General features: G+C 35.0%; 1 protein-coding gene across 2 annotated transcripts; it reads right to left on the reverse strand.

Moving 5' to 3' along the window:
* Nucleotides 1-2,500: 2,500 nt before the first annotated feature.
* Nucleotides 2,501-14,273, reverse strand: LOC106788063 (excitatory amino acid transporter). 2 transcript variants are annotated; one of them, XM_014751023.1, is made up of 11 exons: nucleotides 13,789-14,273; nucleotides 10,528-10,653; nucleotides 10,219-10,426; nucleotides 9,609-9,651; nucleotides 9,264-9,517; nucleotides 8,941-9,174; nucleotides 6,042-6,236; nucleotides 5,823-5,957; nucleotides 5,623-5,731; nucleotides 5,421-5,539; nucleotides 2,501-4,610 (listed from the first exon to the last, which is right to left on the reverse strand). In XM_014751023.1, the coding sequence occupies exons 1-11, from the start codon at nucleotides 13,958-13,960 to the stop codon at nucleotides 4,562-4,564; spliced, it is 1,644 nt and encodes a 547-aa protein (XP_014606509.1). In that variant the 5' UTR covers nucleotides 13,961-14,273; the 3' UTR covers nucleotides 2,501-4,561. The 2 variants fall into 2 exon arrangements, with proteins under 2 accessions (XP_014606509.1, XP_014606602.1); XM_014751116.1 differs by having other exon boundaries at nucleotides 5,405-5,539.
* Nucleotides 14,274-16,244: the final 1,971 nt, after the last annotated feature.

Here is a 16,244-nt window from a genome sequence, read left to right on the forward strand (position 1 = left end):
TGAATTCAGCTTTTTAAAGAAAAGCTTATTGTTATATCTATTAAACACAATTATAACTTTTAATCAGTTAGCAGTGATTGACGAGTATAATTTCATATGCAAAAAAACTATACATTTAAATTAAATAAATAGTTAATATTATAATTAATGATTTTATATACAAGAATAAAAGTCATTTAATTACAACTTAATTTAATATTACAGCAGTTACTCCATATTTCACGAGTATACTCGTCATAGTTTCATTTTGATAAAACTATTTTCAGGTACACGCTTTTCACAGAAGTCGCCTCTTTACTAACTGATGAAAACAATAGTAAAAGACAAGGTAAAGGATTAATTAAAAATCAAACATTTCTCCACGTACAAACCTGTATTTTATTATACAACACGTTAAGATGTTATATCTATATATTAACACGTAGTCTTTGAATATCTTGATAATTTGATAATAATTACTTTTTTTTTTTTATTCTTTATTATTCTTATTCTTGTTGCTGTTGTTGTTGTTGTAGTTGTTGTAGTTTTGCGTTTAGTATGTTACTTTTAAATTATTCATTTTACGAACACAGACAGAACAAAATTTGTTCTTTCATTTATATATATATATATATATCATTAAGGTATACTGCACGCGAGCGTAAAAGGAATCATGTCCGATAATAATCTTGTAATCTGAACACGTTTTGTTTTAATTAAAACGTGCAAAATGTCGTTTGAATATATGTATGTGTGTGTATGTGTGTTTATAAGAATTCAAATGAAGAAATCGATCGAGATCGGAACACCGGCTTTATTTATATCTAAAATTATTTCGAAGCCTTCGTAACGTGTGACAAAAAAGAAAGAAGTGATCATTGGTCTCTAATCAATACCGTGTACACCGGTAAAGCGTTTTTTTTTTTCTTTTTTTTTTTTTGTTTTTTCCTTTATAATGGTACAAATCGAGTTGGCCAGCTCGCATGAAAGTTATTATTCACACAAAAAGAGATTGAAATTAAAGTAAGGAAAAAGTAAAAAAAAAAAAAAAAAAAATTCACAAAAAAAAAGTAGAATAAAAAGGATAGGAAAAGTCGAACTCGCCTCGTTTCAAAAATCCGTACGAAATTGAAACAACGTACGTACCACCTACGTAAATGCTACGTACTCGAAATATTTTGTACATTGAAACAGCCTCTACGATAAAACACGTATCGACCTACCTATTTAATTTGTCTAAAATTAGCGAAACCTTATAGGAATCGTTTACCCATAATAATACATTATGCCGATGAAAAAGACGATAATATTTATCGTATGGCGTGTCCAGTCTTGATTATCAGTCCCACCGAAACGGGGACCTAACTAATTAACTTTCTTTCTTTCTTTCTTTCTTACTTTCTCTCTCTCTCTCTCTTTCTCTCTCTCTCTCTCTCTCTCTCTCTCTCTCACTTTCACTTTCACTCTATCTCTTTCTCTCTCTCCCTTTCGCTCCATTTCTCTCACTCTTTCTTACTCTCTCTCTCTCTCTCTCTCTCTCTCTCTCTCTCTCTCTTTCTCTCTTTTTAACATCGAGATAAAAATTGCAATGGTATTCTGTTCTCGGACGAAATACTAACGACACTTTCCTCGATAACTCGTGAACGATGATAAAAGTGGGATGCATATGTTGCTGGGTTTGTTCTTTCTTTTTTTTTTCCCTTTCATTCGTTTAATCATTGTCTGTGTGTGTGTATGTGTGTGTATATATATATATATATGTTTGTAGTGTATATATATACTTGGAAGGCGAGCTGTCTTACTGTGGAACACTCTAATTACAAAAGTGAGACAGAATAATTATTATCTTGATTGATGCGTTGTTCATCGCATTCGTCGCTCGCGAAAAGTTCGAACTGGTATGAACAACTTTTTAATCTTTTGAGAAGACTCGGTGAAGATGACCATCGGAACATCTTTTATATCATTTTCAATTTTTTTTTTGTTCGTCGATTATTTACTTATATATTAAAAAGTATCCTATTACTTTTCCTCACACATTTTGTTTTTCAAATCCGATACTCGCAAGTTTTTAACCTAGTTCCCTCACCCTCTCCCCTCCACGCCTCTTCTCACCCGAAAAGTAATCGAGGATTGTAAAGGGTCTCGAAAATGATAGTTAACGTTTTATACGATAACCCTCCCCCCCTCCCCCACTACCCTCTCGTGTGTTAATTTGACAAACAATGAAACGCGAAACTGCGCGATATGACGTTTTATACCTGTATCAGTATCATTTGAAATTCTCTCTTCTTATCTATCTCGTCGCAAAAATCGATTTGAATTCGATTCTATCGTAAGTAAATCGACGAGAATGTAAAAAAAAGCAACAACGTTTGTTCTTTTTTTCCTTACTTTCTTTCTTTCTTTTTTTGTAATCAATTTTTAGCTTCTTCTTCTTTTTGTTTTTTGTTTTTTTTTTTTGATTATCATGTCTTTTACTTTTCTTCTGTTTCTCCTTTCTTTCTTTTTTCTTTTTTTGTTTTTTTTTTTTTTTTTTTATTATACAAGCAATCGAATCATCATAGCCAATGACGGACGCGAACACTATACTACGAGAAAAAGAATAAAAATAAAAGCTAGGCTAACTCTTTTTTTTATCTCATTCGTGAGAAGAAACAACGACGTCATTAGTCTTGCGTAAACATATCTCGTAGCACCTTTTGTTTTATTTTTTTTTTTGTATTTTTTTTTTTTTGTATTTCTTACGTTCTCTCTTACACGACTAGCAACGCATCGCGGATATGTAATTATACTTAATTACAACGAACTTTGTTTAATATCTTAGGATATCTACGTATAATCCCTTATAATGTGGTGCATTATTCTTTAATAATCATCATTATTTTCTCCCCCGAAGCGGGGAGGGAAATACGATCGAGTAATTTGATTGCTAAGAACTATCGGACGAGGCTTGTATTTGTTTAATGCATTTTTTTATATTATAAATGATTTTTTTTTGTTTTTTCTTGTTATTTTTTTTTGTTTTGTTTTTGTTTGTTTTCAAAGGGTTCGATGATGCTAAACACGTTTAACACGCAGGAAACGCTACTCGTTTATAATGTACATTTGTTTATAAATCCTTAAATCTCACTCTTCTCACTAGTTCTCACTTACGATGTGTCTCACTTACTATAGGTATCACTCGCGATGAAATTATTTCTTTTACTTTATTTTTATTTCTTTTTGTTCATTTTCTTTTTCTTTTTTTTTTTTTTTCTTTTGCTTTGTTTTTCTTCAAACCAACTGACACGATTTCTCTCGCGTCATTGACTAGGATCGATCGATCGATCATCGTACGTCGATGATTAAATACAAAGTATTAAATTAATTGTTATCATTATCGTCTATCTTTGACGATAATAATACCCAAGAACATTTTTGCAGGAAAACACATTACTCGTTTGTTTTTTTTCTTTTCTTTTCCCTTCTCTTCTTTCTCTTTTCTTTTTTGTTGTTATTGTTGTTGTTGTTTCTCTTCAAAGAATTAATGGTGATGTGTGTGTTTTGTTAAAACGTTAATGAAAATTAATACATCAACGACGCGCATTACTTTCATCGCACCTAATCCGAGGGCGCATCGAAATTAAGGCACCACCATTCGACGATGCGAATGATCACTTGTCAAGTGAGACAGACTAAATATTTAGTTTTTTTTTTTGTTTTCACGTTAATAATCGACAATTATTTTTTTTTTTTTTTCTTCATTTACCAGCAAAATTGTCCATCGTTTTTTTATCGTTCCGAAAACTACCGTTTCATTCGGAGTAACGAGTACCAATTTTGATTTTAGAAAAAGAAAAGAAAAAAAAAAAAGAAGAAAGAAAATAAGAGGAAAAAAAATCGTACAAAAGAAAAAAGAAAGATCTATTAGAGAAGAATAGACGAAAAAAATTGACGGGGAAAACACACTTTCGTAGTATACACGAGCGATAGATTTTTTTTTACGCGCGAATCATCGAATCTCCGCACCTCGGTGCTCCTATAGTAATTTATAGAAGCGCATTTTGTATCTTTTTTTTTTTTAAACTTACGTATCTCAAATATTTTATTGCTACTCTTGTATCGTAAACGCACGCGCGTCTCGATACGATATTGACTCCTTTTCATTTCATTTTTTGTTTCAATATTTTGTTCCATTTAAAATTGTCTTGCGTTCGAACCTTCTCTTTTTATCTATCCCTCTTTTTCACGGGTAAATCGAATCGCAGTCTCTAAAAACTTTGCTCACTTAAACTCTTTCGAAAAATGAAGAAATAGTAAATCCGTGACTTTTCTTATAGTCATCGAGTGTCCAAGCCGAGTGTCTCTGTCGACATTTTCTTTCTTTCTTTCTTTTGGGGAATTGAGAAAAGTTGGTATAACTCTAGTTTCTTTTTTTTTTTTATAAATAAAATTAAACGAAAAAGAAATGAATTAGGGGGAAAATAAAGGCACTGGCGTGCCTAATGTTTAACCTCGCCACTGAGAGTTTTTGTTCTCATTCGATCGGCATATCTCGTTGGTATACCGTATTAAATTGTCTTGCGAGATCGGCCATTAGTCAAACGGTCTCCTCCGTTACACTTCGTGGTATTGGTAGTACGCTGATACTAAAAACAAAACAAAAGGACAAATATCCAAATATAAAATAACGTCTTAAAGTATCACTTTTGATAACGAAGTTCGAACTAATAGCAAGATTGTTTCCTGACATGAACAAAGGGATAATACATCTAATGCAACAAATGCATGATCAAAATGAATCGAAGGTATTTCAAATGATTCTACATCACGTGTGATAATATGTTCTGGTACGAATGACAACAATTAATGTTAGATTTATGTAATTAGTCGAATGAAAGAAAGGATTGAAGTTTGCACTGTTTGGTTCTTATTAAATATTCATCCAACGAACGATCGATTTACAAATAACAAAACGATAAAGCAGACTTTCATTTATAGACAGAACAGACAATAGTATTTTTCCACGTAGCTCTAGCCTGATCATTGAACTATAACGTGTAAACTGAATGTTCTTACATCATCACGTATCGACTTATCGTGTTGTATGTATTTTAAAGCTGGTTGCGCAATGATTTGCATACAAGCCACATGGTGGTGAGTCGAGTTCGAGACTCGTTTCATGAATCGTTCCAACGACAAGCGCGTTACATTACCATCGATATATTATTTATGTAATCTACGATGTAATCAACGACTCACCCTCAAAAACAAACGAAGTTAGAAATAAAAGCGTATTAGAGGATGGTTTGATGATTTAATAAGCATTTGATTTTCAAATAAAAAATAAGAAAAAAGTATTAATCGATAAGCTTGAGTAAGTTGATTGGATTTGCAAAGCAAATGTCGTTAATGAGCATATAAAGTGATAGCCTAGCCCTACCAACAAGTTAGTTTACTTGGCGATGCCGGCTATCCTCGTGTCGTCTTGCATTTCAACGACGATAGTATCAGGATCGGGTACCCTGTTAGCCGAGATGCATCCATTGGCTAAGGTTGTGGGCAGTACTGTTTCAGACTTGAAGAAAGATCACAAATACCGATTAGTGTGTAATGATACTTAAATATATAATAATTACCCTAACATTGATTGTAATCTACCTGATAAGCTGCTGCGTCCAATGCCATTAATTCTTTTTTAGACAATTGTTCTACTACAGCAGCCGCATAACAATCTCCTAACATATTATTGGTCGTTCTTATACGATCTCTGTAAAACATAGTTCGTATATAGATTGTATTGAATTATGTTGAAGATATCTATATACAGATATAATTGTAATATAAAATAAGAAACTTACACAAACCAATCAATAGCAAATAGAAGAGAAACGTCATGAACAGGTGCGTCAATGGCACTCAAAACAACTAGTAATAAAACTAGAGCTGCACTTGGAACTGAAGCTGAAGAAACGGATGCTGCTGTGGATGTCAAACTACAAAAAAGAAAGATATGAACTTTCTTGTGACTAGTTTATTAAAGATTATTGAACAACAAATATATTAAATATTAAACTTACATAACAGTAATGATCTCCCCGAAACCCAAAATAATCCCGTTCATCTGAGCGATGAAGATACTTGCGACCGCGACGAAGAGTGCGGTACCGTCCATATTGATGTTGCACCCAATCGGGAGGACGAATCTGGTGACTCTGGGATCGACCCTGAGCTTCTCGGTCATCAGTCGAAAAGTAACGGGGAGTGCGGCGGCCCTGTACAAAGCTATGTTAGAGAAACACCAGGCCAACGTTCTCGTTTTTAATAAAAAAGGATAAATCCGCATGCCCCAGGGTTGCTGCCGATAAGGATCATTCTGGCGTTAAGTAAGAGATCTTTTTTCTATCGATTAAAAGAAATCATTTCTTTCTAAACGATATTAATATTTTAGAAATGTATAGTATCATCGTATTATTACATATTCATCTATATGGATAATATTATACGAAATGATTGAATTGGCAGTAATAATAGTAATGATAACAATACGGAGAGGTCATTTCATGCTCACGAAACCGAATGATATGCAAAACGAGTCGACTAAGACTCGTTCATCTAACTCTTTTTCGTTTCTAAACGTACGAACGGGAGAAGGATCGAGAGACATCAGAGAATCTATCAAGGACAGCCAGAATGACCGTGACGAAGAACTGAAAATCAAGCGGCATTAATCACGGATAATGGTTGAGGTTGCCTGCTAATCGGTCCAATTTCCAAGTTGACGTTGTAGTTAATTTAATCTGTAACAGACAATTGTATGTACCTTCATCTGCGGCCATTAAATACTTACCAAGGGCCACCCTCGGTCATTCTCTCTCTCTCTCTCTCTCTCTCTCTCTCTCTTTCTCTTTTTGTTAGTGTCAACCACCTGCAAAAGGCCGCGTGCAGCGCGTGTTCTAATACATCATCATGATATTCATATAGTCTTTGTTCAGATACACTGATAACTCAGTGTCTCACAGTGTCACAGTGTACGCACAGTTGTGTACGATTCTTTTCTGGAAAAAGTTAATCCACAGAGAAAACAGGTTGAATTAGATATGCACTGTCGATGATTCGACGTTAACGATGATTATGGCTGAGTGATTAAGGTCCAGGGTTGAGGGAGAGAGGAACCAAGGAAAGCTGGAGGTCGACCGTTCTGGTTAAACCACAGATTTCCATCGGATACTTTTTCTTATTGGCTGGTGGAAATGAATTCGTGGAAATATTGACGTAGAAATGATATTTAGAAAATTGTTTCGAATTATACCGAACGATTCTAAAAATTTAACATTGATTTTCGAATCATAATTTAAGGAAGAACATTTCGGAATAACACACTTACAATTTTAGGTACGAAGAAGGAAGACCGGATTTAATAATATTTTTACGAACAAATAAAGAGACTTTATACAAGTAACGCGATTCGTTAATGAAATATCGAAAATATTAAATAATATTTAATATAAATTTTTGCGTGTGTTCAAGATAGATTGATGAAATTATTTCTTGCGCATTTTCTTTAATATAAAAGTAATTCTACGTCAGCGATTTGGGAACGTGGAAAGGTCATTGAACTGGAAAAATGATCGTTGCTTCGCGCGATCCGCACAAATGAATGATCGAGATGTAAAAAATAATGATCGCACGTGGTCCAGCAGCTCTCGCCAGTCAAGGACGTCCCCGTCAAACCTGGAAGAGCGGGCTCGGCGCAAACAACCAATATTTTTCCAGTTCCTCTTGAAAAATTGTACAAAATGCTAATACTTAGCTAAATAAACGATGAAAATATTATCAAACGTGGAGCCCTCCTCGAATAAATTCGAGGAAGCTTCCACGCCACAAATCAGTCCAGGTGACACGGAGTCAGCCGATTTCCGGTTTGAACGATATTAACAATTTTCCTGAAGAGTTCCACCAACTTGAAATAAAATGAAACATAATATATTGCCTAGATGAAAGAGTTCATTTTACGTGCGTTACGTGGAAATCTTTCACTCCGATTTTCACTCGAACTTCCGTAATTTAAAATCGATAATTGATCGGAGGAAGTTCGAGTCACGGAGTATCAGGTACCGGTAGTAATCCACATCCTAAGTGCCACCCGGAACTGCATACCTCTCTCCCTTTCTCTCTCTCTCTCTCTCTTTCTCACTTTTTCATGGGGCATGACGAGCTCTCCTCGCGAACAACGCGATAACAATAGAGAGATTGTGTAAAATGTTCTAGGAAGGATGGGAAAGGATTATTATCACGGCTAGAATTATACAACGTTTTGTCGACGTGAAAAGGAAAAAAGAAAAAAGAAAAAAAAAAAAAAAAAAAAAAAAAAAAAAAAAAAAATATAACAAACCTAATTGAGACAAGACGTTTTCCGCAATATGGAAACGATAATGCAACACGATAAGATAAAATAATACATCTTTTAAACGCCGTATAAATCTTAGGGCCAAATTTTAGGGAATAGGATTCGGGGACCACGGCCTCGTAAAGCCACTCCACTCGGCTGGCTGAAACACATTGTTTCTATAAAAAATCGATTCAAGTCGTTTCGACACGCCCTTCCGTTTCTCGAAAACGTTCACTGTCTTCACGTCGTCATCGGTATATCGTGCGCGTGCAGATTTAATAGGACGATCACCATCACGTAAGAGAGTCACATATGATAAATAGATTACAAAAAAATTATATTGAGAGAAAGACGATTGGGAAAAATGATTATTTTTTGTTTTTTTTTTTCAGTGTTGGGAATAGAAGAAACTGATATTTCCTTAACGTTCTTTCTGTTCTCTTAAATGATGTTAGGAAACAGAAAAGAAAAAGAAAAGTGGAGAAACAGGATCGAAATCGACAATGACGATGACGACCGAGGCCCCTTAAGGCAGGCGTGATGGGTTCTCTGAAGGTCGGGCTGGGATTCGAAGGTCGACGACTCACGTTGATGCCATGGCGAAGGCGGTGAGTGTACCCTGGGCGAGGCCGGCGTAGAATCTAAAGGGGTTCTTTCTCACGACGGCCAGGTAGATAAGCTGCATCACCACCAGCTGATAGAAAAAGACACCGATCACGATCGTGACGATGAACCAGGCTAGCTGCGACATTACCAACGCCAGATCGTTCACACCGAGGACTTTCCCTGCTATTACTGAAGTTATACCTATTGGTGTCATCCTGTTTAATCAAAATCATTTTGATTAATAATCAATCTATTATAATTTCAATTGGATTCTATTTCTTGTTGTTTGTTAAGATTTACGTACCACATTACAGTGGAGACCATTCGCATAATGACCTCGAAAACAGCCTTGAAGAAATCTATCACAACCTGACCCTTTTCGCCAAGGGTACCTAGGAAAGTGCCAAAGACTAGACAAAAGAAGACGATGCCTAAAGTATTGGTACCACTTCTATATTGGATCACTCTTATCAGGTCTTCTTCGCCGACTACTTTGACCGATAAACCATCGGTTTGATTTTGTACCGGTGGTTTTCTTGGTACGTAAACGGTATGTGCCTTTAAAACACAATATCCATATATTATCATTATTATTATTAAATCTTTTGATTTCTTTTTGATATAAATAATTAAAGAAGATTCTTTTTACCTGTTGAAATGCAGCTTGAAAGAGATTGTCAGGAAACATGTTCCTAAAAATAAAAGCATTAAAAACGATTGAATTAAATGACGTCTCTACACCCAAGTAGCGTTTCTATAAAGAGGACACTTTACGATTCGAAGACTTTGAACAAAACGTTTAGTAGTGCCGCCCATATGACGAAAGATACCACGGACAAGGAAAAAGTGTACTTCGCGCATGAATAAATCACGCACGATCGATGCACATCTATTTTGGTCTCTTGGTTAGTAAATGTAGTGGTGTTCGTGATCACAATGAGTGTTCTTCGTTTTAATAGTTTTGGCGATCGTGAAACCGAGCGACCTTAATCCTTCAACTTAGAAGCTACGATATTTCACTTTTTTTCCTTTTTCTATTCTCTTATACGAGTTAAATCTTTCATTAATCAACACCTACGATAGTTTTCACGCAATAAACCACGGCTCAATGTTATTTTGGTTAAAAATAAAACAAGCTTATTGAATGACAATAAGAAAGAGAAGAAATAAAGAATTTATTAGGAATGGAAATGAAACTTGTCGACTCCTACGTCTTGGAAAATGTCAAGATGGAAGATAAAAGTAGAATTGTTCATTACCTTCCTAAATCCAGAAGGCTGTCTAAGATGTTGACGGCTCTGGCGTGAGTCGGAAGTGTAATCGATTCCCTGATTCCTGGATTTCCAGGATGAATAACAAGAACAAGGATAACTCCTATTACGGCATTAAGGAAAGACGTGAGTATGAAATAGACGAGAGTTCGTACGGCTATCATTCCGTTCATCCTAGCGTTCAAACTGGCTGAACCTTTATAATCAAATAAAAAAAAAATGATATTTAATAAATGTGATATATTAAATGTATTATTATTTTGTTGTTGTTTAAAGTATATATATAATAAAACTTACCTGATATGAGGCTAGCAATTACCAACGGTAGGATCATTAATTTCAATATTCGCATAAAAAGTTCTCCAGGATAGCTGATCAACATGACAGCGTCTTCGCTAAGGCCCAATGGTCGCAAACCAAATCCTTTAATTATAAAAGATCATTTTTGTAATAAAAGATACTGTAACATGGTAAAAGTAGATTTAAAAAGAAATTAACCAACTCCTTTAGATTGAAGTATCCTACCTATCGAGATAATTATATTTCTAATTGAATAAAGTTTCTTTTTTAAAATATAAGATGTTACCGAGTAATTGGTTGAAAGCGTTGATGAACGTTTCATTGTATTTAAATAAAAATTAATAAGACGTACTAAGAAGCTCGTAGAAAAGAAGACATTTGATAAGTTAAGCTTTACTTTCTTTCTCTCTCTTTCTCTATTCAAAGAAAATAACTACTTTTCGAATAATCTTTCAACGAAAGGTTTACCGAACGAAAGGATTACCGAAAAATCGTAGGTGGAAATGCACTACGTGCATTCTATATGGATTCTAATTCGATATAATATTAAGAAGAAACAGAAACCGTCCTTGATCCTTTCCAAAGGGTCATGTTAAAGATACGAGTTTAAGTAAGATCGAGTTTCGGTAGGAAAAGTTAATTAGATGAGACTTTTGAAGGAAACCTCTCGTCGATGATTGACACCTTTTAACGGGATAATGTGACCACAGCAAAAGTTTTACGTAACGAATACGGTAATTTCGAACTGGGTCGTCAATAACGTACGAATACACACGTAATCAATTCCACCCCGACCTATTCGCCCGACACACACACGCATTAGAATAGTATTCTTTTTCTTTTGAACATAATCATTCAGAATTTTTCATTACGTCCTCGTTGGCACGAATTCTTACGAAATTCACGATCGATATTGCGAAGATGACTCGAGCATCGTAGATATGAAAATTAACGAGTAAAAGCCTTGAAGATACGAGGAAACGTTTCTATGCATAACCATTTCTAAAGAGCAACGTGCGTGACGTTTCTCTTTTAAATACGTTTCCTACTTATTGTGTTATCTATTATTATAGGATTATGATAACAATTTTTGTAATTATTTTTTAATAAATGATTATTGCACATATGACTATGTTTTATGAATGCATGAAAATACGTTTTATAATACAATTCTTTTTGTATACTTATGAAGTGTAAACTATAGAAAATTGATTTTTTTCTTCCTCCACTCGTAAAGTTAATTAAATATTATTGGATAGTCATTTGAAAGCGTATAATCGAACGATCCCTCGTGTTAGTCTTCCTTACGGATGAAATAAAGTTGGAAAATGATTCGTATCGTAAATTATACTGAATTTTCTTCTCGATTACTATTTTACGCGTACCTTTGTAAGTAAAATCTATATCGTTGACGTGGAAATATAAAATATAACTCTCATAAACTTAAGCTTTATCGATCGACGCAAATACCGACTTTGTGATATATTCTTTGCATAATTATCTTTGTAAAATATACTTTCTTTATTCTACAAAAATAGTTCATAAGATTATAGTCTGGCTTTGATTTGTAATTTAATTTAATATTTATGAACATTCTAGCGACGAAAATCTGATGTCATTGGGTATTGAATTATCAACGAGAGCCACATTGTTTTATTATGAGCTTTCTGTCGTACGCTTGATTCATGATCACGAATAACAAAAAAATAAAACAAAAAGAAAAAAGGAATTCTTTCAAATAATACAAAGTTGATACCATTAATGATGACAAGTTAACGATATTATTCAGTTTCTCAAATTATGGCACAGAAATATATTGTCATTGAAATCGCATCGAAGAGATATAAAGAACATTAAAGTAAGAGTCCACGTGATAAATCGTTTTCACGATATGCCAAGAGCAGCTATATGCCAAGAGAACCAAGGCCAACAGAAATATAAAGGACAGTGTACATATGATCAATCATGAAGAAAAAAAGAAAAAAAAAGGTAGAAATAAAAATGAGAGGTGTTCCACTATGGACAATAACGATAAGTATCTGTTGTTTGCTTCAACACAGTAACGAACTCGATCGAATGCAAAGAAAACATACGAATGCCAATGGTAAAATAGTTCGTTATTTGGTCATAGTTGTACACGTCACTTTGAATAATAATAATAGTAAAAATAATAGTAAAAATAATAGTAAAAATAGAAAAAATATTTGGTGAAAATTGCTCGTGAACTTTATCATATCGTTTTATTAGATAGGATCGATCCTGTATTTTAAAAGACCAGTACTTGGAAACGTATTATATTTACATGTATGATAGACAATTCTTTCTAAAAGAAAGAATACAAAAGCGATGTGGGAATTTGAAAGGACAATAACTTTAATGTATATGTACCTAGCCCGATATTCCCTTCTCATTCTATAGACAAGCAATTACTTATCGACCATACATTTGCATATATGCACTTGGTACGTGTGTTACTTCAACATCCGTACAATCCATTGATTATCGAGAGTACACGTGTGATACGGTAGAAATACGAATGGCTCTATTACTTATTTAAATCTTTTTTGTCTTAAGATAACTTTCGATCTTTTTCTTTTTCTTTCTTTTTACAACGAGCAACTTAACCCCTTATTTATTGAAATAAATTAAAATAATTGTATTGTAATCGATAAAAATTATTATAAAAATACGTAAAAACGTAGACATAGAGAAAAAATCCTTGAAATATTTTATCCTATTAAAATAATAAATATCGAATGGGATAATTAAAATTTCGAGAATAGATATGACACGTAGCGTAATATAACGAGGTGGCAATTATCGGTTACTTTGGCTTCTATGGTAAATCATTAATTCGCACTTTATCCTGCAAAGTAAAAGCCGTTTGACCCATCCCCGTCCGATGTTTATAAATAAACAAATGCGGTTACGGAGAAAACTGTTAGGGTAGGGTAAAATATGCCTTGTTTTTTTTAATCCTCTCTTCCTTTTTCTTTTTTTTCTCTTTTTAATATCATAAATAACAAATCAATCAATCTCACTCTTATCGCGTTATTACCATATTCAAAAGAAAACAAGAAGAAGAAGAAAATGTATGTATGTATGTATGTCCAGTTAAAGAATAGATAAAGTATCCTCCGTAGGGATATTTCGATCAATAAATTGATTGCGCGATATAATAATGAGATAAATAAACGAATTACTATAAATGGTTATTCTTTTTTTCTTTTTTTTTTTTTTTGTTTCGGAAATACCTACCAAGGATCACACCAAGAAGTACACCTGACAGAGTGATCATAAGCAAGAGATTCTCCCGCATCCACTTCCTAGTGTCGGCGGTCACCTTGCGGGGACCCTGAGAGGCCGAGACGTCCTGCCCGTCCATCTTGGCGAACAGGTACTCCGAGAAGCGCGCCGAGGACTTCTCCATCTCACTTGGCCGCCAACAAGATGCGGCGTAGGAAGCGGTGGTAACGTTTGCGGAGGAGGCAACCGATCCTCTCGTTGATCCTCCGATCGATTCTGCCGTGTTCCCTTCTCGCGATCTCTCGCGGCTAACGGCGGGGCCCCGGCAGCACCACGACAACGACGGGTTGCCGTTTTGGGAGTGTTGAGATAAATCACTGCGGAACGAGCAATCGCGAGCGCCTATCAGACGTCCCAACAGCCTGCCGGGTTTCTCCCTGCCTGTTGTTAACTCGATCGTTTTACTTGAAATAATATTCGACGTAACGTATGTTTCGACTGTTCAAATCGTGTTTTTCACCTTATCCTCCCTTTTTTATTATTATTATTATTATTATTATTATTATTATCTTCTTTTTATCGAATAGAATAGAAGAACTGAATCCTCTTCGAGAAGAGAGAGAGAGAGAGTGAGAGAGACAGAAATAGACAGACAGAGGATAAAGGAATATAGACACAAACCGATGTCGTTCCTCGATGAATATCTCACTTAATATAATACTTTATCAATAAATATTTCTCTTTTTTCTTTTTTTTCTTTTTTTTTTTTGATGGATATTTAGTCAAGGAACAAGTTGTAGTTTTCAAGTGATCTTCTCCTCCTTCACGTTAGAAGCTTTGCGATAGGATCGGGAGAATTGCCACTGTTGCACAGGGTCAGTTACCTTCGTGATATCTGCTCGACACCCTACCAATGATATCACCCTTCCTCCCCCTTCTCTTGTATTCACAGAACTACGATTTAGAAGGTGGTTCCGCCTTCCTTCCTTCCTTTATTCCTTCCTGCTTTCTTTCTTCCTTTCTTTTTTCCTTTCTTTCTTTCTTTCTTTCTTTATTTCTTCCTTTTTTTCTTTCTATCTTCCCCTTTTATCTTCCTTTATGCAATTAACGTCGCTCAACTTTCCTCCTTTTCTGTTTCCACTAATAATTATTTGGTTTTCTGGTACGAGGTCGATCCTCGTTTATGACCTTCGACCGAAATGGACCCTCCTGATGACGACTATGCTGACGTAGTAACGTTGTTGATCTTGCACTAGCTTCGATGCGATACTTGCAAAGGATGAGCCCCGACTGGGCCGGTTACCGGCGGACATTGCCGTATTGATTTCCTTGACGACCCCTTCTGTCTTCTCTCACCCTCTTCCCATCCTTCTCTTACTCGCTATCGCGAGCTTTAGCAAATGGGCGCATGTGCGAACTCAGACCGCCTAACTCGGTCGCGACAGAAAACGAGGATACGTGCCGATGCTGATACCTTTTGCTGCTTGCTACCTCGATCGTATGAGAGGCGAAAGTGAGATGCTAGAAATGGAATGAGAGAAAGCTTCATGACAAAGGAAACGAGAAAGGGAAGGGATTTAACCGAAGGGCAGAAAAGCTTTTCATCCTTCCAATGCGTTATTATTGTTTGGAGCCCTATGCGTCCGTCTGTTGAGAATGAAAAAAAATAGACACGTTTTTCAAGTCATCTCTTTATTTTACCGAATAAAGAAATGATACTACGTTTTCTTTTCCATTATTCTTTTTTTTTTTTTTTTCTCTCTAAAGGCCGTCGTCGTGAGATTTCAAGCCGATGGGAATAATTTCATGATGAACTACGTACTACTCGTTATTCCAGTTTTTCGTCGATCTTTGTCTCGCGACTCCGAGTTGTTATGTAATATTTGCTATATGCATTATGACCCAATTTNGCCCTATGCGTCCGTCTGTTGAGAATGAAAAAAAATAGACACGTTTTTCAAGTCATCTCTTTATTTTACCGAATAAAGAAATGATACTACGTTTTTTTTTCCATTTTTTTTTTTTTTTTTTTTTTTTTTTCCTCGGTTACAGTCGTCGTCGTGAGAATCCAAGCCGATGGGAATAATTTCATGAATACCTACGTACTACTCGTTATTCCAGTTTTTCGTCGATCTTTGTCTCGCGACTCCGAGTTGTTATGTAATATTTGCTATATGCATTATGACCCAATTTTTAATCGTCAAGGTTTCTTTTTAGAATCAATCCCGCTGAAACTACCCTGCTGTCCCAATTTCGGCCACGATTAGATTGTATTTTAGGTCCAATTAAAAAACTTTTCAATAGTTATATGCTCTTACTTTTTGTTAAACTTTCGTGATTGTCCGAGATTACCTTGGGTATTCTCCTTCGTAGAATAATTATAATTTTATCTTAAGAAAATCTCAAGTTCCATATGTCGATGAAATACTTTGCCGGAAGAGGATAAACGAGTTTTTACGTTAAAGAAC

The sequence above is a fragment of the Polistes canadensis genome, unplaced genomic scaffold (assembly GCF_001313835.1).
Source record: "Polistes canadensis isolate GaletaPanama2010 unplaced genomic scaffold, ASM131383v1 scaffold_0, whole genome shotgun sequence".
Classification (NCBI taxonomy): Eukaryota; Metazoa; Arthropoda; class Insecta; order Hymenoptera; family Vespidae; genus Polistes; species Polistes canadensis.